The sequence below is a fragment of the Pongo pygmaeus genome, chromosome 13, assembly GCF_028885625.2.
Source record: "Pongo pygmaeus isolate AG05252 chromosome 13, NHGRI_mPonPyg2-v2.0_pri, whole genome shotgun sequence".
Taxonomy (NCBI): Eukaryota; Metazoa; Chordata; class Mammalia; order Primates; family Hominidae; genus Pongo; species Pongo pygmaeus.
Window position 1 is genome coordinate 84,600,316 of NC_072386.2, and position 25,388 is coordinate 84,625,703.

The 25,388-nt window shown below is 42.9% G+C and overlaps 1 protein-coding gene across 2 annotated transcripts in view; it reads left to right on the forward strand.

The window, feature by feature from the left end:
* The first annotated feature begins 2,372 nt into the window (after positions 1 to 2,372).
* The window catches only part of MFSD14B (major facilitator superfamily domain containing 14B), an 81,727-nt gene continuing 58,711 nt past the window's right edge, over positions 2,373 to 25,388 (forward strand). The window contains exon 1 of one of the 2 annotated variants that reach the window (XM_054501540.2): positions 2,373 to 2,792. In XM_054501540.2, coding sequence (XP_054357515.1) covers positions 2,685 to 2,792 — 108 coding nt within the window. In that variant the 5' untranslated portion in view covers positions 2,373 to 2,684. The remainder of the gene's footprint in view (positions 2,793 to 25,388) is intronic. The other variant, XM_063649698.1, reaches the window with a different exon arrangement.

The following is a 25,388-nucleotide window of genomic DNA, read 5'->3' on the forward strand; positions in this document are numbered from 1 at the left end:
ATCCCAGCACTTTGGGATGTTGAGGCAGGCAGATCACTTGAGGTCAGGAGATGGAGACCAGCCCGGCCAACATGGTGAAACCCTGTCTCTACTAAAAATGCAAAAATTGGCTGGGTGTGGTGGCAGGTGCCTGTAGTCCCAGCTACTCAGGAGGCTGAGGCACCACAATCGTTTGAATCCGGGAGGCGGAGGTTGCAGTGAGCTGAGATCGCGCCACTGTACTCCAGACTGGGCAACAGAGCAAGACTGTCTCAAAACAAAGCAAAAAAACAGTCTACAAAATTTTCTGTTTCATGGATACAGGAATCAGAAACTGATACCCAGCTCATAAGTGGCATAAACATAATACTCAAACAGCATAACATAATGCATATATTCCCTTTGTGTTTTGAAAACTATTTGTTAAAACAATCATTCAGAAAAGTAGACAAATCAGGCTGGGTGTAGTGGCTCACGCCTGTAATCCCAGCACTTTGGGAGGTCGAGGCGGGTGGATCACCTGAGATCAGGAATTCGAGAACAGCCTGGCCAACATGGTGAACTTGTCTCTGCTAAACATACAGAAGATAGCCAGGTCATGGCATGCACCTGTAATCCCAGCTATTCGAGAGTCTGAGGCAGGAGAATTGCTTGAACCCGGGAAGCACAGGTTGCAGTGAGCCGAGATCAAGCCACTGATCTAGGCTGGGCGACAAGAGCGAAATTTCGTCTCAAAAAAAAAAAAAAAAAAAAAAAAAAAAGACCAGGCCGGCTCTGTGAGCCGAGGGGGGCGGATCACTTGAAGTCAGTAGTTCAAGACCAGCCCAGCCAACATGGTGAAACCCCGTCTCTACTAAAAATACAAAAATTAGCCGGGCATGGTGACGCGCACCTGTAATCCCAGCTACTCCGTAGGCTCAGGCAGGAGAGTCGCTTGAATGCGGAAGGCAGAGGTTGCAGTCAACCGAGATCACGCCACTGATCTAGGCTGGGTGACTGTAGCCTGGGTGACAGAGCGAGACTCTGTCTCAAAAAAAAAAATTCATAAATAAATAAAAGTAACGACTTCTGCAAAGTGTGCGTGTGTGTGTGTGTGTGTGTGTGTGTGTGTTTGGGGGTGGTGGGTGGGAAGCGAAAGAGAGGCTTTTTTTTTTTTTTGGGAGACGAAGTCTCACTCTGTCACCCAGGCTGGAGTGCAGTGCACCATCTCGGCTCACTGCAACCTCCGCCTCCTGGGTTCAAGCAATTCTCTTGCCTCAGCCTCCCAAGTAGCTGGGATTACAGGCATCCGCCACCACGCCAGGCTAACTTCTGTATTTTTAGTAGAGACGGGGTTTCACCATGTTGGCCAGGCTGGTCTGGAACTCTTGACCTCAGGCGATCCGCCCACCTCTGCCTGCCAAAGTCCTGGGATTACAGGCGTGAGCCACCACGCCCAACCTGAAAAAATTCTTAAATGAAATGACTTTAATTCAATTAAAATTATTAATCCTGTTAATAGAAATAATTTTATTTTTTTCTATTGATGTTTGTAAAAAGATCAAAATCTATTATTGTTTTGTAGTCTTTTTTTTTTTTTTGAGACAGAGCCTCATTCTGTCGCCCAGGCTGGAGTGCAGTGACGCTATCGGCTCACTGCAACCTCCGGCTCCCAGGTTCAAGCTATTTTCGTGCCTCAGCCTCCCGAGTAGCTTGGATTACAGGCGTGCGCCACCAAGCCCGGCTAATTTTTTTGGTGTTTTTTTTTGTTTTTTGTTTTAGTAGAGACAGGGTTTCACCGCGTTGGCCAGGCTGGTCTCTAACTCCTGACCTCAGGTGAACCAGCCGCCTCGGCCTCCCAAAGTGCTGGGATTATAGGTGTGAGCCACTGCGCCAGGCCTCTAGGCTTTTTGATACTTCAGTATTAGGTGCATATCTTTCAAAATAAATAAACATAAAAAGCCAGGCTTTTCCAACCGTGTCCTACACATTCTGCAAGATATTAATCATGTGTCAAGAATAAAAAGTGTTGCGTTCAAGTATGTTTGGGAAACATTGCTATTATATTATTTTCTTCCTGGAGAATCATAGAAAAACTTGAGAGGTTGGTGGGTTGGCGCAAACCAAGACCAGAACTGAACTGCAATCACCACCAAACCCCCACGAGTTTGCCCCTCCCCACTTGCTAGCCTCAGTCCACATTCTCCGGAAAAAGAAATCAGACGTAGGGGCTCTCGAAATGACGTACTTCCCGCGCGCCGCGAAGTCCTGATGCCAAGGCGCCAGTCGCGAGGTAAAGGCGGGGCCTGAAGTGGGCGTGGCGTCGCTGGAGGCTACTCAGGCGCGGGACTCGTTCTCGAGGCGGGAGCTGAGGTGCGGGGCGGGGCCTCCTGCCCGGCGCCGGCCTGTGGGGAGGCGGGGCGGGGCGGGGCGGGGCACAGTCTCTTGACCGTGCAGCCCGCCCCTGACGCCGCCGGCAACTGCGAGAGTCGGGGTCTGTGCGGTTTGCGAAGTGGTCGGTTCCTGGAGCTCCGGTCTTCTGCTAGCCTGATCCGCAGCTTCAGCTTCCGCCGCCTCCCCAGCCCTCGGCGCCGCCGCTGGCGCCGCCGCCTGACCCGCAGGCCGCCGCGGGCCGCAGAGCCCATGAGGGCGCGGGCACCGCCGCCGCGTCCGCGGCGTCGCCGTCGTCCGGGAGCGCCCCGAGCTGGCGCGGGCATGGCCGCGGCATGAGCTTGGAGCCGCCGCCGGAGCTGGAGGAGAAGGCGGCGTCGGAGCCCGAGGCGGGAGCCATGCCGGTGAAGCGCGCGGGCGCGCAGGCCGCGGGGAGCAGCTGGGTGAGCGCGGGCGCGGGGCCCGGCGGCCTGAATCCCGGGGAGGCTGGGTGGGGTCGCACCCGGGGCCCGCGAGCCCGTCGCTCCGGGCAGGGGCTTCGGCTCTCGGAAAGCCGGTCCTTTTCTGGGGGGGGGGAATTCATCACGAATGCAGGTTTTTCCTAGTGACTGCTCATCGCAGACAAAACTTTACAGGATTTGGTTGTTGTTTCAAAAGGCGCTAGACATGGGACAGTGAATATAAGTAGTAATTTGGTTATTTCGGAGTTCTCCGTCCCTGTAACAGTTGATAACAGTTTTCCTGGCGCAGTTTCTCTCCAAGTCTACATGGAAAACGGGTAGGGAGCATTTGAATCAGACCGTCGACCGGGAAGTTGGTGGCAGATGCCGGGCAGCGCCTCGCTGCTCCTTCCGTCTTCTCCCGGCGTCGGATGGGCGGTCCTAGCGATGAGGAGCAGAGTTTCCAGGGGCGTTGCTGGGGACCAGCCGAGGAGCAAGTTAGGCCGGCCTCTTTCTCCAGTTTTACTTTTACTTGAGGTCGAGATGGCTTCTCAATAATACAGAAGCAATTGAGCCCTGACTTAACTGGCCTGGTTTCGGCAGAACAGGCCTTGTCTGTGTCAGTGGTTTCATATGGTGGAATATTAAGCCTAGAGGGTTTGTCGTTTCTTCAAGGCCTAAGTTTAAAAAGGATTTTTTTTTGGTCTTAGGACCTGAAATATAGAGAATGTTACAGTGAATAGAAACTGACACAATGGGAAAGTTTTTCCAAAGAAAAATATAAATTTTATGGAAATTAAATACATGTTTTTGGCTTTAGATTTTTAGCTTACATAGCTGATTTTGTTTTTAGTTGAAGAATGCTAAGTGTTTACATGAACGTATTTGGGGATGTAAATCCCTATTAGTAGGTTGGGAGGGCAGGTGAAGCAGAAGGAGCGGTAGGTAGAACGGATCCAGCAGAGCTGGTTTTTAGTCCTGGTTTTGCCTGAACAGTGCGCACTCTGGACAGGGTATTGAAACAGCCTTGCCCCTCAGTGCCTACTCTGTAAGATGAGGACTTAGTTGAAGTCCCCTCCCAGCCCAGGTGACTCTCTATTTTGAAAAGCATTTCAGAGTTAAGATCTCTGTAATATGAGAAGCTTATCTTATCGAGGGAGAGAAATTCTGTAGAATTGCTTGCTGTCATTTTGATTCGCGTTAAGTAGACTTGTCCTCTTCCTGCTTGCTACACAAAACTAAAGCACCAGTTCCTCCTCCTGTCTCATGAATTGATGGACAGTAATTACTAACCAGTGGCCCAGCTAGTAACCTGCGAGGTAGCTTCCTTCATCCCTTCCCATACTTACAACAATCAGAAAGTCTAGCTAAGTTTATTAGATACAGATTTTAGGTTTTTATCCTCTCCTATGCATTCTTATGCTCAGAATTTCCTCAGCATTTTCGACCCAGACTTTGACTATCTCTTTGAAGACCCTTGCTCACCCCAGCGTCAGTCCACCTGGCACATGGCTGAGTAGTGTGTTCTAGCATGTAAAGATGATCATTACTGCTGTCCTTAATTTTTTTCATTGGCTCCTTATGGCTTACAGAATAAAAAATAAATTGGCAGGTTGAAGCATTATTAGCATAGTGATTAGACGAGCATGCTTGGAATCCCAGTTTCCACAGTTCGGTAAGTTAACATAACTCCTGATTAATAATGGCATTTACCTCATATGGTTGTGAGGGTTGCTGCAACTTGGCATCTAGTAAGCCCCTTAATACATACTAATGTTGTTATTATTTTGTAATATTCTTTGCATGTATGATTGAATGATCACAATCTATAGGTGATCTGACCGTGATAAAAGTAGTTGTCTCCCATTTCCTAATGTTGACAGGAACTAGACCCCAACCTAAAAATTAAAGTTGCTAAATTTATGTGCTTAAGAGCAGAAACTTGTGAGGGATGTTTACTCAAAGAAACCTAGACTCAGTTTATTCCCCAGTTCTTTCTCCGTTGGATCCTGATGGTAACCTAATTTTGGGCACAGGTAGATTCCTGTCTGGTCTTTCCTCCTCTCTGAGAACGCATGGAGTTGATGTTAATTGTGATGAATACTGAGTTTTCTTGGTGTTTGCTGTAGATAGTGAGAAGACTAGCATGAGCAGGTAGCAGTGTTTTTCTGAGTGTGTGGACATTGGGAGAACAGTGAATGCTTTTAATCATATATGTTCGTGTCATATGCTAGTACCCCTGAATTATGCATTTTTCCTGTTTGCAGTTTCTAATGTCACCTCCGGGTGCTGTGTCGTATAGCCCCTATATGAATTGATTTCATTTTAATGTGTTGGAATTTCCTTACAGCTTGGTTTCAATGACACTCATGATTTCAGGTTCTTAGATGCTACTAGTAATCACAGGGAAGATTGTCCAGCTGGTAACTTTTTTGTTTTCTGTGTTTTTTTTGAGATAGGGTCTTGCTGTCTCCAGGCTGCAATGGCCAGTCATGGCTCACTGCAGCCTTAAATTCTTGGGCTCAAGCAGTCTTCTCACCTCAGCCTCCTGAGTAGCTGGGACAACAGATATGTGCCACCATGCCTGGCTTTTTTTTAATTTTTTAATTTTTTAATTTTTTGTAGAGATGGAGTCTTGCTCTGTTTCCCAGGCTGGTCTCAAACTCCTGGGCTCAAATGATCCTCCTGTCTCAGCCTCCCAGTGTTGGGATTATAGGTTAGAGCCATGATGCTTGGCCTGACAACTTTTTTCTACCTTGTTTGGCAAAGAGATATATTGACCAGAAAAAGATACTGGCAGAGAGATGTCATAATCTGAAAAATAAAAGAGAATCAAGTGTTTACACCAAGAGATCATTTCCTTCTAGAAAAGGGAGGTGTGTCACCGGGCACGGTGGCTCACACCTGTAATCCCAGCACTTCGGGAGGCCGACGCGGGCGGATCATGAGGTCAAGAGATCAAGACCATCCTGGCCAACATGGTGAAATCCTGTCTCTATAAAAATACAAAAGTTAGCTGGGCATGGTGTCAGGCGCCTGTAGTCCCAGCTACTCAGGAGGCTGAGGCAGGAGAATCGCTTGAACCTGGGAGGCGGAGGTTGTAGTGAGCCGAGATCGTGCCACTGCACTCCAGCCTGGCGACAGAGCGAGACTCCATCTCAAAAAAAAAAAAGGAGGTGTGTGTTAGCTGTTTGCTTTGCTGTAAAGGAATACCTGAGAATACCTGAGACTGGAGAATTTATCAAGAAAAGTGGTTCTTTAGGCTGTACAGGAAGCTTAGCACCAGCATCTACTTCTGGTGAGGGCCTCAGAAAGCTTGCAATCATGGCAGAAGGCGAAGGGGAAGCAGCTTATCACCTGTGGGGGAGGGAGCAAGAGAGAGGGGAGGAGGTGCCAGGTTCCTTTTAGCAATGAGATCTTGCCCGCATGCGGTGGATCACTTAAGGTCAGCAGTTGGAGACCAGCGTGGCCAACATAGTGAAACCCCGTCTCTACTAAAAATACAAAAATTAGCCGGGTGTGATGGTGCATGCCTGTAGTCCTAGCTACCTGGGAGGCTGAGACAGGAGAATTGTTTGAAACTGGGAGGCGCCACTACACTCCACCCTGGGTGACAGAGTGAGACTCTGTCTCAAAAACAAACGGTAAACAAAACCAGTCAGATCTTGTGGTAACTAATGGAGCGAGGACTCACTGATTACTGTGAGAAGGATACCAAACAACTGAGCAGAGATCAGCCCCATGACCCAAACAGCTGCCACTAGGCCCCACCTCCAATATTGGGGGTCACATTTCAACATGAGATTTGGAGGAGACAGATATCCAAATGCTATCTTAAAAACAAATTGGATAGTTTGGTTTTCTGTTCTCTGGAAGAGTTTGTGTAAGATTGGTAATACAGTTCTAGAACTTTATAGTTCTTGGCCTTTTGGAGGTTAATTCTAGAACAGCATAGGTTTTCTGTTTGATTTTTAGTTCTGTCAGTTTCAGTAAGTTGTGTTTTGTTGGGAATTTGCCCATTTTATCTAAAATGTCAAATTAGTTGGCATAAAGTTGTGAATAATGACCTCTTAGGCTCTTTTCATCTTCTGTAGGGATTCTTGGTGTGCATTTCTTTTTTTTTTTTTTTTTTTTGAGACGGAGTTTCACTGTTATTGCCCAGGCTGGAGTACGATGGTGTGATCTTGGCTCACTACAGCCTCTGCCTCCCGGGTTCAAGCGATTCTCCTGCCTCAGCCTCCCATGTAGCTGGGATTACAGGCATGTGCCACCATGCCCGGATAATTTTGTATTTTTAGTAGAGATGGGGTTGCACCATGTTGGCCAGGCAGGTCTTGAACTCCTGACCTCAGGTGATCCACCTGCCTTGGCCTCCCAAAGTGCTGGAATTACAGGCGTGAGCCACTGCGCCTGGCCCTTTTTTTTTTTTTTTTTTTTTTTTAAGAGGTAAGGCCTCACTCTGTCAAACAGGCTGGAGTGCAGTGGCGCACAATCATAGCTTGCTGTAACCTTGAACTCCTGGTTTCAAATGATCCTCCTGCCTCAGCCTCCCTAGTAGCAAGGACTATAGGCACGTGGCACTATGCCTGGCTAGTTTTTTAATTTTTTTTGTAGAGGTTGGGTCTCACTGTGTTGTCCAGGCTTGTCTTGAACTCCTGGCCTCAAGTAATCCTCCAGCCTCAGCCTCTCAAAGTGCTGGGATTATAGGCATGAGCCACCATGCCTGGCTGGTACTCTGCATTGATAACATGTGCTTTGTCTTTCAAAAAATATTTAATTTTCTAGAATCTTCTGGATAAATATTCACAAATATTGCATGTGTTGATAATTTTATATCTTATTTTGATGTTAAATAAACTAGAATATCCAGGAAAGTATTCAGTGGTAATGGTAAAAGTGCATACAACCTCCTCTACATAACACGAATACATTAGTTTTTTGTTACTGTTAGGTATCCTTTTGGCTGTATACACGTAAACATGCTTTATTACCCTATGGAAGCATTTTTGAAATTTCTCAGTTTCAGCTGGACGCGGTGGCTTATGCCTATAATCCCAGCACTTTTGGAGGCTGAGGCAGGCGGATCACGAGGTCAGGAGATTGAGACCATCCTGGCTAACACGGTGAAACCCCGTCTCTACTAAAAATACAAAAAATTAGCCAGGCGTGGTGGTGGGCGCCTGTAGTCCCAACTACTTGGGAAGCTGAGGCAGGAGAATGGCATGAAACCGGGAGGTGGACCACGCTTGCAGTGAGCGGAGATTGTGCCACTGCACTCCAGCCTGGGCGACAGAGTGAGACTCTTTCTCAAAAAAAAAAAAAAAGAAAGAAATTTCTCGGTTTCTTACATGTGTTCTCTCTTCCCTTTTCCCTCTTCCCTTCCTCCAGTTCAGCATGTCATAGAACTTTCACAAGTGGTTATGAAATCTTAGATATGCTATGGAGAAAGAGGTTATGGCATAGCAAGAGCATTGTTCTTTGAGAATTGGAGAGAAATCTATTCTTAATGTGTATTCATTTATTTATTTATTTATTTATTTATTTTTGAGACAAGAGTTTCACTCTTTCATCCAGGCTGGAGTGCAGTGGTGTGATTATGGCTCAGTGCACCCGGAAACTCCTGGGCTCAAGTGATCTTCCTGCCTCAGCCTCCTGGTAGCTGGGACTACACATACATCCCATCATGCCTGGCTAATTTTTAAATTTTTATTTGTAGAGATGTGATCTTGCTTTGTTGTCCAGGCTGGTCTCAAACTCCTGGCTTCAAAGAATCCTCCTGCCTTGGCCTCCCAAAGCATTGGGATTGCAGGTGTGAGCCACTGTGCCCAGCCTTAATCTGACTTTTTTATAGTTAGCTTTGTATTTGCTTGTCTTTTTTAAACAACCTTATTCAGTTTAATTGACATAAACTGTATGTGTTTGGAGTGCACAGTTTTGTGTTGTGACATGTCTATACACCTGTGAAACCATTATCATAATCAAGACAGTAAACATATTAATCACCCTCAAATGTTTGTTTTTACCTCCCTCTACACCTCCATTTCCAGGCAATAATTTATCTACTCTGTCACTATATATTGGCTTGAATTTTCTTCCCTTTTCTTTTTTTTTTTTTTTTTTTTGAGATGGAGTTTCACTCTTGTTGCCCAGGTGGAGTGCAATGGCGTGATAACGGCTCACCGCAACCTCCGCCTCCTGGGTTCAAGTGATTCTCCTGCCTCAGCCTTCCAAGTAGTTGGGATTACAGGCATGCGCCACCATGCCCGGCTAATTTTGTATTTTTAGTAGAGACGGGGTTTCTCCATGTTGGTCAGGCTGGTCTCAAACTCCCGACCTCAGGCCATCCGCCCACCTCGGCCTCCCAAAGTCCTGGGATTACAGGCGTGAGCCACCGCCCCCAGCTGGTTTGAATTTTCTAGCTTTTTTTTTTTTGTTATTTTATAAATACAGCATATTCTCCTCTTTGGCTTTTAAAAAGTTCAGCATAAATTATTTTGAGATTTATCAGTGTTATGTAAATCAGTAGTTCATTCTTTTTAATTACCGAGTAGTATTCCATTTGTGGATGAACCACAATTTGTACATTCCCTTGTTGATGGACTTTCGGCTTCTCACCAGTTTTTGGCTGTTACAAATAAAGCTGCTGTGAACATCTGTGTGCCAATCTTTGTGCAGAATACACTTTTTTAAAAGTAAATAGGAGTGAAATGGCTGGGTCATATGGTAGATGTATTTAACTTTTTAAGAAACTTGGCTGGGCATGGTGGCTCATGCCTGTAATCCCAACACTTTGGGAGGCCGAGGCAGGAGGATTGCCTGAGCCCGGGGGTTTGAGACCAGCCTGGGCAACATGGTAAGACTCTGTCTTTAAAAAAATAATAAAATAAAATAAATTGCCAAACTAATTATTTTGAAAGTAATTGTACAGTTGTACATTGCAGCTAGCACTGTATGATAATTCTAGTTCATCCATATCCTTACCAACACCTGGCCAATTTTAGCCCTTCCAATTGGTCTTTAGTGATGTCTCATTGTTCTTTTAATTTGTGCTTCCCTATGGCTAGTGGCATTCAGTATCTTTCCATAAGTTTTTTTTTTTCTCCTCCAGCAGAGTCTCACTTTGGTTGCCCAGGCTGGAGTGCGGTGGCATGATCTTGGCTCATTGCAGCCTTGACCTCCTGGGCGCAGGTAGTTCTCCCACCTCAGCCTCTCGAGTAACTGGGACTACAGGCGTATGCCACCATACTCAGCTAATTTTTTAATTTTTTATAGAGATAGGGTCTTGCTATGTTGCCCAGACTGGTCTTGAACTCCTGGATTCAAGTAGTCTGCCTGCCTCAGCCTCCCAAAGTGCTGGGATTACAGGTGTGAGCCATGTGCCCAACTTCCCTAAGCTTATATGTCGTCTGTATATCCCTTTTGGCAAAATGTCTGTTCTTGTCTTTTGCCTATTTTTTTGTTGTTGTTGGTTGGTTGTTTTCTTGTAATTGAGTTTTGAGAGTTCCTTATATATTTGGGATGCAAGTCCCTCGTCAAATGATTTGCAAATACATTCTCTCTAGGCTGTGGTCCATCTTTTCATTCTCTCAGCGGTGTCTTGAAGAACAGGAATTTTAAATTTTGATGAAATTTATCAATTTGCTCTTTTATAGATCAGGGTTTTGGTTTCATATTTAAGAAATTGTTGCCTAATCCCAAATCATAGGAATTTCCTTCTATTTTTTCTTTTTTTTAGACGGAGTCTCTTTCTCTGTCGCCCAGGCTGGAGTGTAGTGGCACGATCTCTGCTCACTGCAATCTCTGGCTCACTGCAATCTCTGCCTCCTGGGTTCCAGTGATTCTCCTGCCTCAGCCTCCTGAGTAGCTGGGACTACAGGCATCCGCCACCACACCTGGCTAATTTTTTGTATTTTTAGTAGAGTTGCAGTTTTAGTAGAGGTGGGGTTTTACCGCGCTAGCCAGGATGGTCTCAATCTCCTGACCTCGTGATCCTCCTGCCTCAGCCTACCAAAGTGCTGGGATTACAGGCATGAGTTCAGTCTCCTGACCTTAATATCCACCCACCTCGGCCTCCCAAAGTGCTGGGATTACAGCACTACGTTTATGGAAGCTTTATAGTTTTAGATTTTACAATTGGGTTTGTGTTTAATTTTGATTACATTTTTATGTGGTGCAAAATAAGGATGGAAATTATTTGCTTATGAACAGTTGTTCATTTGCTGAAAAATATGTTTTTATTCATTGAATAGCTTTTGCATCTTTTTTTTTTTTTTTTTTTGAGATGGCATCTTGTCCCATCGCCCATGCTAGAGTGCAGTGGTGCAATCTCGGCCCACTGCACCTCCACTTCCCAGATTCAAGCGATTCTCCTGCCTCAGCCTCCTGAGTAGCTGGGATTACAGGCGCATGCCACCCCACCTGGCTAATTTTTGTATTTTTAATAGAGACAGGGTTTTACCATGTTGGCCAGGCTGGTCTCGAACTCCTGACGTCGTTATCCACCCATCTTGGCCTCCCAAAGTGCTGGGATTATGGACGTGAGCCAACGTGCCCGGCCTGCTTTTGCATCTTTGTCAAAAATCAGTTGTCCATATATCAGTCAGTCTCTGAACTCTTTATTCTGTTCCTTTGATCTATTTGTCTTTACATCAGTACCATGCAGTCTTGATTACTGAAGTTTCATAAGACTTGAAAACTAACATTTAGTCCCCCAGTCTTGTTGTTTTTTAAAGTCTTTTTAGTGATTCTGGGTCTTTGCATTTTAGAATTAGCCTGGCAATTTCCACAAGAAAGCCTTTTGGGATTGTCATTGGTATTCTTTTGCCATGAAGATCTGTTTGGGAAGAATTGATCAAGTCTTCTGATGCATGAATGTAGTATCTCTCCATTTATTTTAGATCTGTAATTTCTTTCAGCTGAGTTTTGTAGTTTTCAGTTGACATGTCTTTCCCATCTTTTGTCAGATTATTCCGTTTCATATTTCTTGACATTATTGTAAATGGTATCATTACATAAATGTAATTTTTTAAAATTTAAATTCACAATTGTTTGTTGCCAGTATATAGAAATACAGTTGATTTAAAAAAAATTGTTTAATTGTGGTAAAATACACATAGCTAAGAAGTTACCATCTTAACCATTCTAAGTGTAGACTTCAGTAGTGTAAGTATATTCACAATGTTCTGCAGCCAATTTCCAGAACTTCTTCTTTCAAAACAAATTCTATACCCGTGAAACAACAACTTTCCATTTTTTGCCACCCTCCCATTCCCTGACAACCACCATTCTCCTTTCTGTTTCTATGTGTTTGACTTAATTTAGATACCTCATATACATGGAATCATACCATATTCATCCTTATCTTTTTGTGATTGACTTATTTCATCTTGCATAATGTTCTCAAGGTTTGTCCATGTGTGCCATGTGTCAAATTTTCCTTTTTTTTTTTTTTGGAGACATGGTCTCTCTGTTGCTCAGGCTGGAGTGCAGTGGCACGATCGTGGCTCAATGGAGCCTCGACCTCCCCAGGCTCAGGCGATCCTCCCACCTCAGCCTCCCAAGTAGCTGAGAGTACAGGCACACACGAGCAGGCCCAGCTAATTTTTGTATTTTTTGTAGAGTTGCAGTTTTGTCATGTTACCCAGGGTGGTCTCAAACTCCTGGGCTCAAGCGATACACCCGCCTTGGCTTCCCAAAGTGCGGGGATTACAGGCATGAGCCACCATTCCTGGCCTCTTTGCCCATTTTTAAATTGGGTTATTTGCTTTTTGTTTTATTGTTGAGTTGTATAATTCTTTATACATGTATTCTGGATATTAACTCCCTGCTATGGTGCAAATGTCTCGCTTTGAAACTTAATTGCCATTGTAATAGTATTAAGAGGTGGGACTGTCAGGGCTATTGAAAGAAAATTGTTAAAAAAAAAATAGTGGGAACTTTAAGAAGTGATTAGGCTATGAGGGCCCTGCCCTTAATTAATGGATTAATGCAGTGAGTTTTGTTATCCTGGGAGTAGGTTCCTTATAAAATAATGAGTTTGGCTCCCCTTTGTCTCTTTTTTGTCTTTCTGCCTTCTCCTGTGGGATAACACAGTGAGAAGGCACTGGCCAGATGCTGTTCCCTCTCTCTTGAACTTCTCCTCCAGAACTATGAGCCAGTAAATTTCATTTCATTATAAATTACTCAGTCTGTGGTATTCTATTATAGCAGCACAAAATAGACTGAGACACTTCCTTGCAGGTAGTTGATTTGCAAATTTTCTCCCATTCCGTAGGTTACCTTTTAACTCTGCTGATTGCGTCCTTTGATGCACATAAGTTTTAAATTCTGATAAAGTCCAGTGTATCTATGTTGACTTTGTTGCCTGGGTTTTTGTTGTCATATCCAATAAGTCATTGCCAAATTCATACCATGAAGCTTTTGCCCTATGTTTTCTTCTAAGTTTTATAGTTTTAAGTCTAATGATAGGTCTTTGGTTCATTTTAAAAGTTTGTGGTGTGAGAAAGCCCAACTTCTCTCTCTCTTTTCTAGTATTTTTAGTGTCATATATAAGAATCTATTGCCAAATCCAAGATTTATCTCTGTTTTATGTTTTTAGCTCTTATGTGTAGGCCGTTAATCCCTTTGAGTTAATTTTAATACATGGTGTGAAGTAGGGGTCCAACTTTAGTCTTTCATATGCCAAAAAGTAGTTGCTCTAACAGCATTTGTTCAAGAGACCATTCTTTTATGGCACCCTTACTCAAAATCAGTTGGCCATACATGGCTTATTTCTGGAGTTTCCATTCTATTCCATTGGTGTATGTCTATCCTTATGCAAGTACCAGACTGTTTTGATTACTGTAGCTTTGTAGTTCTGAAATCAGGAAGTGTGTGTTTTCCAATTTTGTAATTTTTCAAGACTGTTTTGGCTGTTTGGTGCTCTTTGCAATTCCATATGAATTTGAGGTGATCCTGAATTCTGAATAAGGACCTCCTTTTTATTCTTTACTTATTTTTTTGAGAGAAGGTCTTGCTCTGTTGCCCAGGCTGGAGTGCAGTGGTGTGATCGTGGCTCACTGTAATCTTAAACTCCTGGGCTTTTCCATTTCTGCAGGAAAGTCTTTGGGAATTTGATAGGGATTGTATTGAATCTGTAAATCACATTGAATAGTATTGATAGCTTAGTGATAGTAGGTCTTCCTTTCTGTGGACATAAATGTCTTTATTTAGGTGAAATTTGTTTTCGGTAACGATTTGTAGTTTTCAGTGTATAAGTCTTTCACCTCCTGGGTTAAATTTATTTTTAGGTATTTTTTTTTCTTTTAGATGCTGTTGTAAATGAAATTACTTTCTTAATTTCATGTATGTATAGAACATATCATGTGTTTGTATTGTTTTTCTGCATTGTCTAATCTGCAGTTATCTTATTAGGCACATTTGGAGCAGTGCTCATTTTAGGACTAATTATTCTCCACTACTCAGGCAAGGTTTTCCTGATTTTGTACTCAGCACTATGTGAGTGAAAAAAGTTTTTTAAGGTTAGATGGTGGAAACATGCATAGGCTCAGAGTGACATCTGGCCAGATCTGTATACTGTTCAGATGTTTTTTCCCTGGTTTTTGATAATTACGTCACATGCATGTGCTTATCAGTACCCTGCTGAATTCTTGAAGTGGATCTTCTGCAGATCTCTGGGCTTCTCTCTATCTCTCTTCCCTCCATTACTCTGTTCTGCCGTGATCTCCATTAGCTCTCACTTTCATGTCAACTCAGGAAGTTGTCCTCCAGGCTTTGTCTGGGTTCTTCCTACCAGAGCAGAGGCCTGGAATCTGTATCAGGCAGTAAGCTGGGATAATAGTACAGCACATCTTTTCTTTCCTGATTTTCAGGGATCTCTGTCCTTCATTGCCTGGAATCCAGTGTGTCTTGGTTGTTTAAAGCAGGAGGGTAATTTTGATTACTGTTAACTATTTTTTTTCCACTTTGTTAAAGATTGATTTTGTGGCTCTTTCTTGAGATGAATGAAAAACTCAGCTTTTCACACTTTTTTTTCTACTATCCATTTATGTTAATTTTACATTAACAGTTGTCTTCCCTGTGGCTTAAAAGTTTCTTCCTCTTACAAAATCAGTATTTCAATATGAATATTACTATTTTGTCCCGTACTCGGTGGTTTTCTACCTTTTCTTTCCTTTCGCATCAGCCCTGGGCCATCCTCTCAATATTTTTATGGAGAACACTCTCATGTCTACTGTGACATTCATTAAGGTGGGTGGGAAGGGGCACTTCCTAGGAAAGGCACTATGTATGATGTAAAAAAGTTTTTTCCCTCACCATCTTCATTTTCCTATGCTTCCCACGTCCCTTTCTGCACTTCTTTTGAAATCTACTGTTCTACTAGAAATCATATTAATATTATTTATATACAGTATTGGACCTTTCCAATGAGGCAGAATAACTAAGCACCTAAAAACCTGGATGTTTTCCCGCCTTTTAAATTTAATCTTCTTAATTAAGTGAATGTATCTCACCTGGTTTTGCTATTTTTTTTTTTAGAATTCATGAATATTCTAATTAATGTTCTAAGGAATGTGATAGGCTTTTATTGACTATGACTCATCAATTCTCATGATAGTTTTGAAGTAGGTGATAGAGCAGTGCATGATTTAATGGTGAGAAACATCAGTGCATGGAGATAAATTGACTTGCTGAAAGTGACCAGGCTGAGTGAACAATGGAGCTGGGACTTTCCTCATCTCTGTTCTCAAATCTAATTTTTATTTGACAGCTTAGTTCCTTATGTCGCCTATATAGGCAATTTTGTTTTTCGTATTCAAGAGTAGAGGTAGGAAAAAGACTCCTGAGTTATCTGAGCATTGCTTTTTGTTGTCATTTGTGTGCTGTCACAGAGTTAGGCATTGTCATGTAGTCACTCCGTGCCTAAATAGCTCCCCTGCTCTACATTGTCTATTGTTAAATTAGGTCAAGTCACGAGGAGATCTGAAGAAAAACTTAAAATTCTGTGGATAATGTGCTTCTTGGTAATAACTATTCATCTGACTAATTGCTTCAATTTAAAAATAGCAAAAGTATGAATTTTGTATATTAGTAGTTCTTTGTGCATAGATCTTTGAAGTACTTAAGTAATTAAATGAAAGTATCTTTTGCACGTAATGTAGAATATCTCTTTATACTGTGATGCAATAGAAGTACAGAAACTTCATTTAAGATCAGTAGCATGGTAATATATTCCCTGAAGAAAAATAATGGCTTTATATTTTAAATTATTAGCCAGCCAGATACATGTGAGTATCATGGGTCATGAAAAAAGAGTCATAAAATGTTGTGTGGTGAAATGTGAAGATTATTTTTAGCTTTAGGCATCTTGAATACCGCTTTGGAGAAATCTTCAGTTCTTAAATTACCATTCTTTTGTTATATACTCCTTGGGTGGGAAACTTATAGAGGCCAGTTAATGTACACTAAAAAAAGCCCATACCCATTAACCTGGCAGTCACTCTTCAGGGAACTTACTGTAAGGCACTATTGGGACAAGACCACAGAGGTATATTTGTAAGATACATATGTATTAATTATATATATTCATGAAAGATTGTAATTTAAAAGGGACTTGGTGAAACAGTTGTGGCACATACATTAGGTGGAGTACTAAGCTGCCGTTAAAAGTGATGAAATGACTATATGCCTATTGATATGAATATGGTGAATTTATTTTTGTGTAAATCGGCTACACAACTTTTATCACATTAAAAATACATTTATATATTTGCATGGAGAAATGTCTGGAAGGGTATATACCAAACTTTAAAACACTAGTGATCATTGCTGATAGTGAGATTTTTGTTGATTTTAATATAATTTCTTGCCTGTTTCTTTATTTTCATTTATACGTTTTTTACTAAACATGTATGAGTTACAAAGCCAAAAGAAAAAATAAAAAGACCAATGGAAAGGACACATGAATACTGGAAGTTAGACATACCGTTGCCTCACAGACTTCCTGGTCCTGAGTGTTTGAGTTGCCTCAAGCTCTTTCTTGTTTTCTGACCTATCTTCCCTCCTTCCTCATTGCCTGTCTAAGTATCCCCCTTTTGTGTGAGTTGATCCTGCTTTCAGATATATATGTACTAGAGGCTATAAGGGGCCTTAGACGCCAGTCCTAGTTTTCTCAGTATATGCATGAGAGCACTAAAGGCCAGAAAATTGGTTAAAGACAGGAAGCTATTAATAGTTAGCAGTAGAGCCAGGAATAGAACTCAGGTTTCCTTGCTTCTACTTGAGAATTTTTTCCATATTATGTGTGCTCTTCATAAGTAGGGTGATCAGACATCTCAGTTCATGCCTTTTGTCTACACTTAACTCTTTTTTTTTTTTGAGACAGAGTCTCACTCTTGCCCAGGCTGGAGAGCAGTGGCAGGATCTCAGCTTGCTGCAACCTCCGCCTCCCATGTTCAAGTGATTCTCTTGCCTCAGCCTCCCAAGTAGCTGGGACTACAAGCATAGACCGTCACCCCTAGCTAATTTTTGTATATATATATTTTTTTTTCAGTAGGGACGAGGCTTCACCATGTTGGCCAGGCTGGTCTTAAACTCCTGACCTCAAGTGATCTGCCCGCCTTGGCCTCCCAAAGTGCTGGGATTACAGGTGTGAACCTCCGCACCCAGCCTATGCTTAATTCTTAACAAGGACCCCCTTTTATTCCTTATTTACTTGAGACAAGGTCTTGCTCTGTTGCCCAGGCTGGAGTGCGGTGGTACGATAATGGCTCACTTTAGCCTCAAACTCCTGGGCTTAAGTGATTCTCTCACCTCAGCCTCTGCAGTAGCTAGGACTATAGGTGTGCACCACCATGCCTGGCTAATTTGTTAATTTTTTTGCAGAGATGGGGTCTCACTATGTTGCCCAGGCTAGTCTCAAACTCTTGGCCTTAGGCAATGCTCCCACCTCGGCCTCCCAAAGTGCTGGGATTACAGGCCTTAGCCATCATGCCTGACCCCTCTTTTACTCTTAAAAGTGTCTTGGCTGGGTGCAGGGGCTCACACCTGTAAACCCAGCGCTTTGGGAGGCCGAGGTGGGTGGATCACGAGGTCAGGAGATTGAGACCATCCTGGCTAACACGGTGAAACCCCATCTCTACTAAAAATACAAAAAATTAGCCGGGCGTGGTGGTAGGCGCCTGTAGTCCCAGCTACTCAAGAGGCTGAGGCAGGAGAATGGCGTGAACCCGGGAGGCGGAGCTTGCAGTGAGCCGAGATCACGCCACTGCACTCCAGCCTGGGCAACAGAGGCAAAAAATAGCAAATATGTGAATTATTAAGATATTGGCAGCTTACAGTGAAACATACTTTTTTATATATGTCTTCACTACTAATACAGGAATGACTATGAGTCTTGTGGCAGTACTTTTCTTTTTTTTTTTTTGAGACGGGGTCTTGCTCTGTCGCCCAGGCTGGAGTGCAGTGGCGTGATCTTGGCTCACTGCAACTTCTACCTCCCGGGTTCAAGTGATTCTCCTGCCTCAGCCTCCCGAGTAGCTGGGACTACAGGCGTGCACCACCACACCTGGCTAATTTTTATATTTTTAGTAGAGACGGGGTTTTACCATGTTGGCCAGGCTGGTCTTGAATTCCTGACCTCAAGTAATCTGCCTGCCTCTGCCTCCCAAAGTGCTGGGATTATGGGGATGAACCACCATGCTTGGCCTTGTGGCAGTATGTTCAAATTAGGGAGCACTAGTTTTCCATTTGAATATATTTTAGAATAATTTTTTTTGTTCTTTAGAAGTACAGTAGAGTCAACAGTTTAGACAGTTATATTCTTGATTTCTTAACTTGCTCATAAAAATAAAACTTGAATATTTCATTTTAAATAAGTTAGCATTGTGCAAAATGCCTATACATGATGTATTTGATAATAAGGGGATTTATTATTGCACAAAAGAACTCCAGGAATAGAGTGCTTAGCACAGCAGCTTAATGATATTGCTGAGGACCTGGACTCATTATATTCTTATTTGCTCTTCCCAGTGTGCTGGCTTTTGATCTTCAGGATTGACCCCTTGTGGTCTCAAGATGACTGAGCAACTCTAGCATATCATTACACAGCAGTGCCCCCAAATTGGCAGTAATACTGTTTTGTTATGCGTCCCTTAGAGAGTGAAAAACCGTTCACAAGCCCTCCCACATGTCTTCCCTTATATCTCACTGACCACAGTTGGGCCATGTAGCTCATTCCTGTCTTAAATCATGGAATTATTATGGTTGAATTAGATTCAACTCCAGGACCTAGTGAGCTCTCTAGCCTGCAGTCTCAAGATGGTGACCATGGTCAGCTTAAGCACGCAGTTAATGAAACATGAACAAAACTGAGAAGATGTTAGCAAGCGATCCTCCTCAGCCTCCTGAGTAGCTGAGGAGTGGGCAGTGTAGGAAGCCAGCCTTTTCTGCCACAACAAATGTCTGTTATCTCTGAGTTCAGGATACGTTTAGAGAAATATTACTAGAGCCTGTCTTTGAGAGAGTTGTGTATTATAGGAGGAGGATGTGTGCTAAATGGAAAAGAAGCTACAGGGATATGGCAGTGAAGTACCTGCCTCTGTTCAGGCAAGTCATGGGATATCAGCAGCTGCTCAGATAATAAATTATATGGGCGTATTTGTGATATACCCATATAATTGGTATTTATGAACTCCGCATTGGGTTCTATTTATTTAAAGTGGGGTTGGCGCCAGGCGCAGTGGCTCACACCTGTAATCCTAGCATTTTGGGAGGCTGAGGCAGACGGATTGCCTGAGCTCAGGAGTTTGAGACCAGCCTAGGCAACATACTGAAACCCCGTCTCTACTAAAATACAAAAATTAGCCAGGTGTGGTGGCACGCGCCTGTAGTTTCAGCTACTGGGAAGGCTGAGGCATGAAAATGTCTTGAACCTGGGAGGCGGAAGTTGCAGTGAGGTGAGATTGCACCATTGCACTCTAGCCTGGGCGACAGATGGGGAGACTCTGTCTCCGAGAAATTAAAGTAAAATGAAAACAAAGTGGGGTGGGGTCGGCAAACTTTTTTTGTAAAGGACTTGGTAATAAATGTTATAGGGTTTTTTTGGCCATATGTTACTCAGCTATGCCAGTATAGCACAAAAGCAGCCATAGACAGACAATATGTAAATGAACGAGCATTGCTAAATATCAGTGAAACTTTATAAAAATAAGCAGTGGACTAGATTTGGACTATGGGCTATAGTTAGCTAACCCCTGCTCTAATATATTTTTTTTCTTTTTTGAGACAGAGTTTCGCTTTTCTTGCCCAGGCTGGAGTGCAATGGCACGATCTCGGCTTACCACAACCTCTGCCTCCTGGGTTCAAGCAATTCTCCTGCCTCAGACTCCCAAGTAGCCAGGATTACAGGCATGCGCCACCATGCCCAGCTAATTTTGTATTTTTAGTAGAGATGGGGTTTCTCCATGTTGGTCAGGCTGGTTTTGAACTCCCGACCTCAGGTAATCCACCTGCCTCAGCCGCTCAAAGTGCTGGGATTATAGGCGTGAGCCACTGTGCCCGGCCTCTAACATTTAATAGTACTAATTCTTCCTCTGTCCCTTTCTTTTTCTCCTTCAGGATGTTTTTATATTCTTGTCCATTTATTTTTTAAAATAAAACTTTTTTATAGAATAGTTTTATATCCACAGAAAAATTGCAGATAGCATAGAGTTTTCCTATAGTCCATACCCATATTCCCTTATTATTAACATTTTACATTGGCATGGTACATTTGTCAAAATTAACGAGCCAATGTCCATGCACTATTACCAGCTAAAACCAGCCAGGCACGGTGGCTTACACCTGTAATCCCACCACTTTGGGATGGTGAGGCCCGTGGATCACTTGAGACTAGGAGTTCAAGACCAGCTTGGGCATCGCTCTTCAAACAAGCAAAAATTACCAGGCCTGGTGGTGTGTGCCTGTAGTGCCAGCTACTTGGGAGAGTGTTTGGAAAAAAAGAGAAAAAAAAAATCCACTGCCAAAGAAAAAACCCCTAAAGTCCATACATACTTTACTGAGATTTCTTGTATTTTACTGAATGCTCTTTTTCTGTTCCAGTATCTCATGCTACTACATTACATTTAGTTGTTGTGTCTTCTTGGGCTCCTCTGGACTGTGACAGTTTCCTAGGTGCTCCTTGTTTCTGATGTCCTGGACAGTCTTGAGGAGGACTCATCAGGTGTTTTGTAGAATGTCTCTCAGTTGAGATTAATCTTGATGTTTTTCTCATGATTAGAGTGGAATTACGGGTGTTTGGGAAGAAGCCCATAGAGATGAAGTACCATTTTCATTATATCATATCAACAGTATGTGCCACTGTTGATGTTAACCTTGATCACCTGGCTGAGATACTGTTTATCAGATTTCTCCACTGTAAAGTTGCTCTTTTACCCGTTTCTATACTGTACACTTTGGAAGGAAGTCACTATGTGCAGCCCACACTTTCAGAATGAGTAGTTATATTCCACCTACTTGGGGGCAGAGTGTCTGCATAAATTATTTGGAATTCCTCTGCATGGGAGATTTGCCTGTTCTTTTCTATTTAATCATTTTATCAGTATGAACTCATAGATATTTATTTTGTACTTTGGATTATCCCCAAATCCAATATTGCTTTATTTTCTTGTTCAAATTGTTCTAGCTTTGGCCATTGGGAGTGCTTTGACATATATAACCCTATCTTTTTTTTTTTTTTAAACACTTATGTTCCTGGACCAAACTGAGGGTCGGGCTGCTATTTCTTAAGGCCCAATAACGAGATGCAGATGAACTGGGGAGGAAGAAAGTTTTTATTTCTGCAGTGGGTTACAGGGAGAATACCTGGAAATTATCACCAGGCCAACTCAATATTACAAAGTTTCCATAGCTTATATACCTTCTAAGTTATATGTCTACCTGTAAGTGTGCATTCATCTTAATGATTAACTTCTTTTAGTCCATAACCAAGGTCTGAATCTTGAAGACCTTCCTCTGGAGCCTCAGTAAATTTACTTAATCTAAATGGATCCAGGTGCTGGGGTGATTACCCTTATCTTGTCTCCTGCTAAATCAAGGAGGTTTGGGGAGTTCCTTCACACTCCAATAAACTTGTTTGTGGAGGCCTGGGAAGTTTCTTTAGACCCACAGTAAAACTTGCTTAATCCTAAATGGGCCTTAAGAATTCCTTCATTATTTTGTCATGCTTTAAGGCCCAGGAAAGGCCTAGGCAAAATTCGTGGTGGGCTTTTGTTAAATTCCAGCCTTTGCATAAGGGTACTGGCTCTTCCCCTCCCCACCGCCATGCCCCCTGAGATTGAGTCTCACTCTGCTCTGTCACTGAGGCTGGAGTGCAGTGGCACAGTCTTGGCTCACTGCAACCTCCGCCTCCTGGGTTCAAGTGATTTTCCTGCCTCAGCCTCCAAAGTAGCTGGGATTACAGGCACCTGCCACCACACCCGGCTAATATTTTTGTATTTTTAGTAGAGATGGGGTTTCACCATTTTGGCCAGGCTGGTTTCGAACTCCTGACTTCAGGTGATCCGCCCACCTTGGCCTCCCAGAGTGGCTAGGATTACAGATGTGAGCCATCATGCCTGGCCGGCTGTTTCAGCTTTTAACATTTAACTTAACTACTCAGTCTGTACAGAAACAGTTGTTTTGGAGGCCTGAGTTAGTGAGACCTGGCCTGCCATGCTTATATTCTGGGATTACAAGATACTCCACGCTCCTCTTACGTATTTCCCACTCTAGTCCCAGAATTAGCAGTTTCTCTAAGGAGCCCTGGTTTCTTTTATTTGAGAATGGCATTTGAAACCAAGATGTGTCACGCTAGATATGCTTATTGCTGTTGAGTTTCTAGGGTGTAGTTTCTTTTAGGCTCTTTCAGCTGATAGAGTGAGGAAACAGGTATATATAATACACACATTTGTAAGTATTTCCATTTGTGACCATCTGTATCTATATGAAGTTAAAAATGAGTTCATAATGATGTGCCCAACTCTAATCCATGATTACATGGATCATTCTTGCTTCCTTCTCTTGTTTATTTGTAATCTTCCATGCCAGCAGTGAGAAACCTGGCTTCCACCGTCTGCCATCCAGTTTATTTAATTGGTCAATCATAGCATACATGGTTTCAGAATTGTTAATCTTTATTTCCATGGGGTACAACTTTCAACTATAGCATAACAGTGTTTAAGTTACAGAAATGCCAGGTGGTCGATCTAGGTCCTGTTTCTTGCCACACAGAAAGCCAATCACTGAGTTGAATATTGCCAGGGAAAAAGCCTTTTTTTTTTTTTTTTTTTTTTTGAGATGGAGTTTCACTTTTGTTGCCCAGGCTGGAGTGCAATGGTGCGATCTCGGCTCACTACAACCTCTGCCTCCTGCGTTCATGCGATTCTCCTGCCTCAGCCTCCCGAGTAGCTGGGATTACAGGCGTGTGCCACCACACCTGGCTAATTTTGTATTTTTAGTAGAGATGGGGGGTTTCCCCATGTTGGCCAGGCTGGTCTCAAACTCCTGACCTCGGGTGATCTGCCCGTCTAGGCCTCCCAAAGTTCTGGGATTACACCCAGAGCCACCGTGCCCAGGCAGAGAAAAATTTTGCCTTTTTATTTAGGTGTTGCCTACTGAAGAGAATGGAAGATCAGTTTCGAATCTGCCTCCTCGACCAACTAAAACTGGGGAGTTTATGTACCGAAAAAAGGAATGTAACTATGTTTGAGGAAAACAGCAATTAGGAAAAGGATAAGGAAGCAGTCCTGACCTATGAGGGGAAAGAGGTGTCTGGGGTCTCATTGTCGAATGGTGATTTGGTGAGTTTCAGTCCGTTGCCTGAGGAAAGAACTCACTGGAGACAAATATAAGTTTTAGATTTTAAAACTGGAAGGGTCAGTTTCTATGTTTATTCAAAGACCTGTAAATATAATTTCTATGGGGAAATTGAGCCAGTTTCATTTATGCGCAGCTTTTTTTTGCCTCCAGTCTTAAAGGAAAAAAAAAAAGAAAACAACTGATAATATTTGTTGCCTATGATAAAATTCCAGCTTCCAAGTGAAAAAAAAAAAGACTCCACTATTTCCTAGTTACTTGGATCACTGCCTTTCCCCATACCCCCTTTAGTGAGGTTGTTTCATGTGTTTGTACTACAATTAGATTCTTTTGCTACATTCTGCATTCCATCCTGGGATTCCCCACCTCTGAAATGTTTTCTAAAGGTTAACATGTACTAAGGCTCACTCTTGTTCTCTGAAGTTCTGCTGGTTTTGAAAAATGCGTGGTGCCGTTTACCTATCATTAAAATATCATACAGAACAATTTTACTACCTGAAAGTGTCCTGTGCTTTATCCATTTAACCCTACCCTCCAACTCCAGCTACCAATGATCTGGTACTATCTATAGTTTTGCTTTTTCCAGAATGCCCTTTAAATGGTATCTTACACTTTGTAGCCTTTCAGACTTGCTTCTTTCATTTAGCAATATGCATTTCAGATCCATCCTTCTAACAATCTTGTTGTTTTAATTTGCATTTTAAAATGACAGTGACACATAATGAACATCTTTTCTTTTTTCTTTTTTTTTTTTTTGGAGATGGAGTTTCGCTCTTTCATGCGGGGTCAACTGCAATAGAAAAGAGGACCCTCAAACACAGGCTAATTTTTTTGTTGTTGTTTTTGAAATGGAGTCTCACTCTGTCACCCAGGCTGGAGTGCAGTGGCGTGATCTTGGCTCACTGCAACCTCCGCCTTCCGGTTTCAAGCGATTCTCCTGCCTCAGCCTCCCAAGTAGCTGGGATTACAGGCATCTGCCACCACAGCCAGCAAATTTTTTTGTATTTTTAGTAGAGATGGGGTTTCATCATGTTGGCCAGGCTGGTCTTGAACTCCTGGCCTCAGGTGATCAAGACCTGGGCCTCCCAAAGTCCTGGGATTACAGGCGTGAGCCACTGCGCCTGGCAATGAACATCTTTTTATAGGCATATTTGCCATCTGTATATCATCTTTGAGGAGACTGTTGCGGTCCTGTCACCCCTCCCCCTTTTTCTTGTTTACGATCGGGATTTATTACCTCATTTAACAAGAAATCTGATGGAAAGACAGTTCCAGGATTGGTCCTTGATTTTGCATCAAGGACCAGGTTCTTTCCATCTTCAGTGTGTTGATTTGTCTGGCTCTCATGGTCTCAAGATGGCTGCCATAGTTCAGTTACAGGAAAGGGGTCCCAATCCAGACTCCAAGAGAGGATTCCTGGATAGACCTCGAACAAGAAAGAATTCAGGGCAAGTCCCTAAAGTGAAAGCAAGTTTATTAGGAAAGTAGAGGAACAAAAGAATGGCTACTCCCTAGACAGAGCAGCCCTGAGGGCTGCTGGTGCCCATTTTTATGGCTATTTCTTGATTATATGCTAAACAAGGGGTGGATTATTCATGCCTCCCCTTTTTAGACCTATAGGGTAACTTCCTGACGTTGCCATGACATTTGTAAACTGTCGTGGCACTAGTGGGAGTATAGCAGTGAGGATGACCAGAGATCACTCTCATTTCTGTCTTGTTTTTGGTGGGTTTTAGCCAGCTTCTT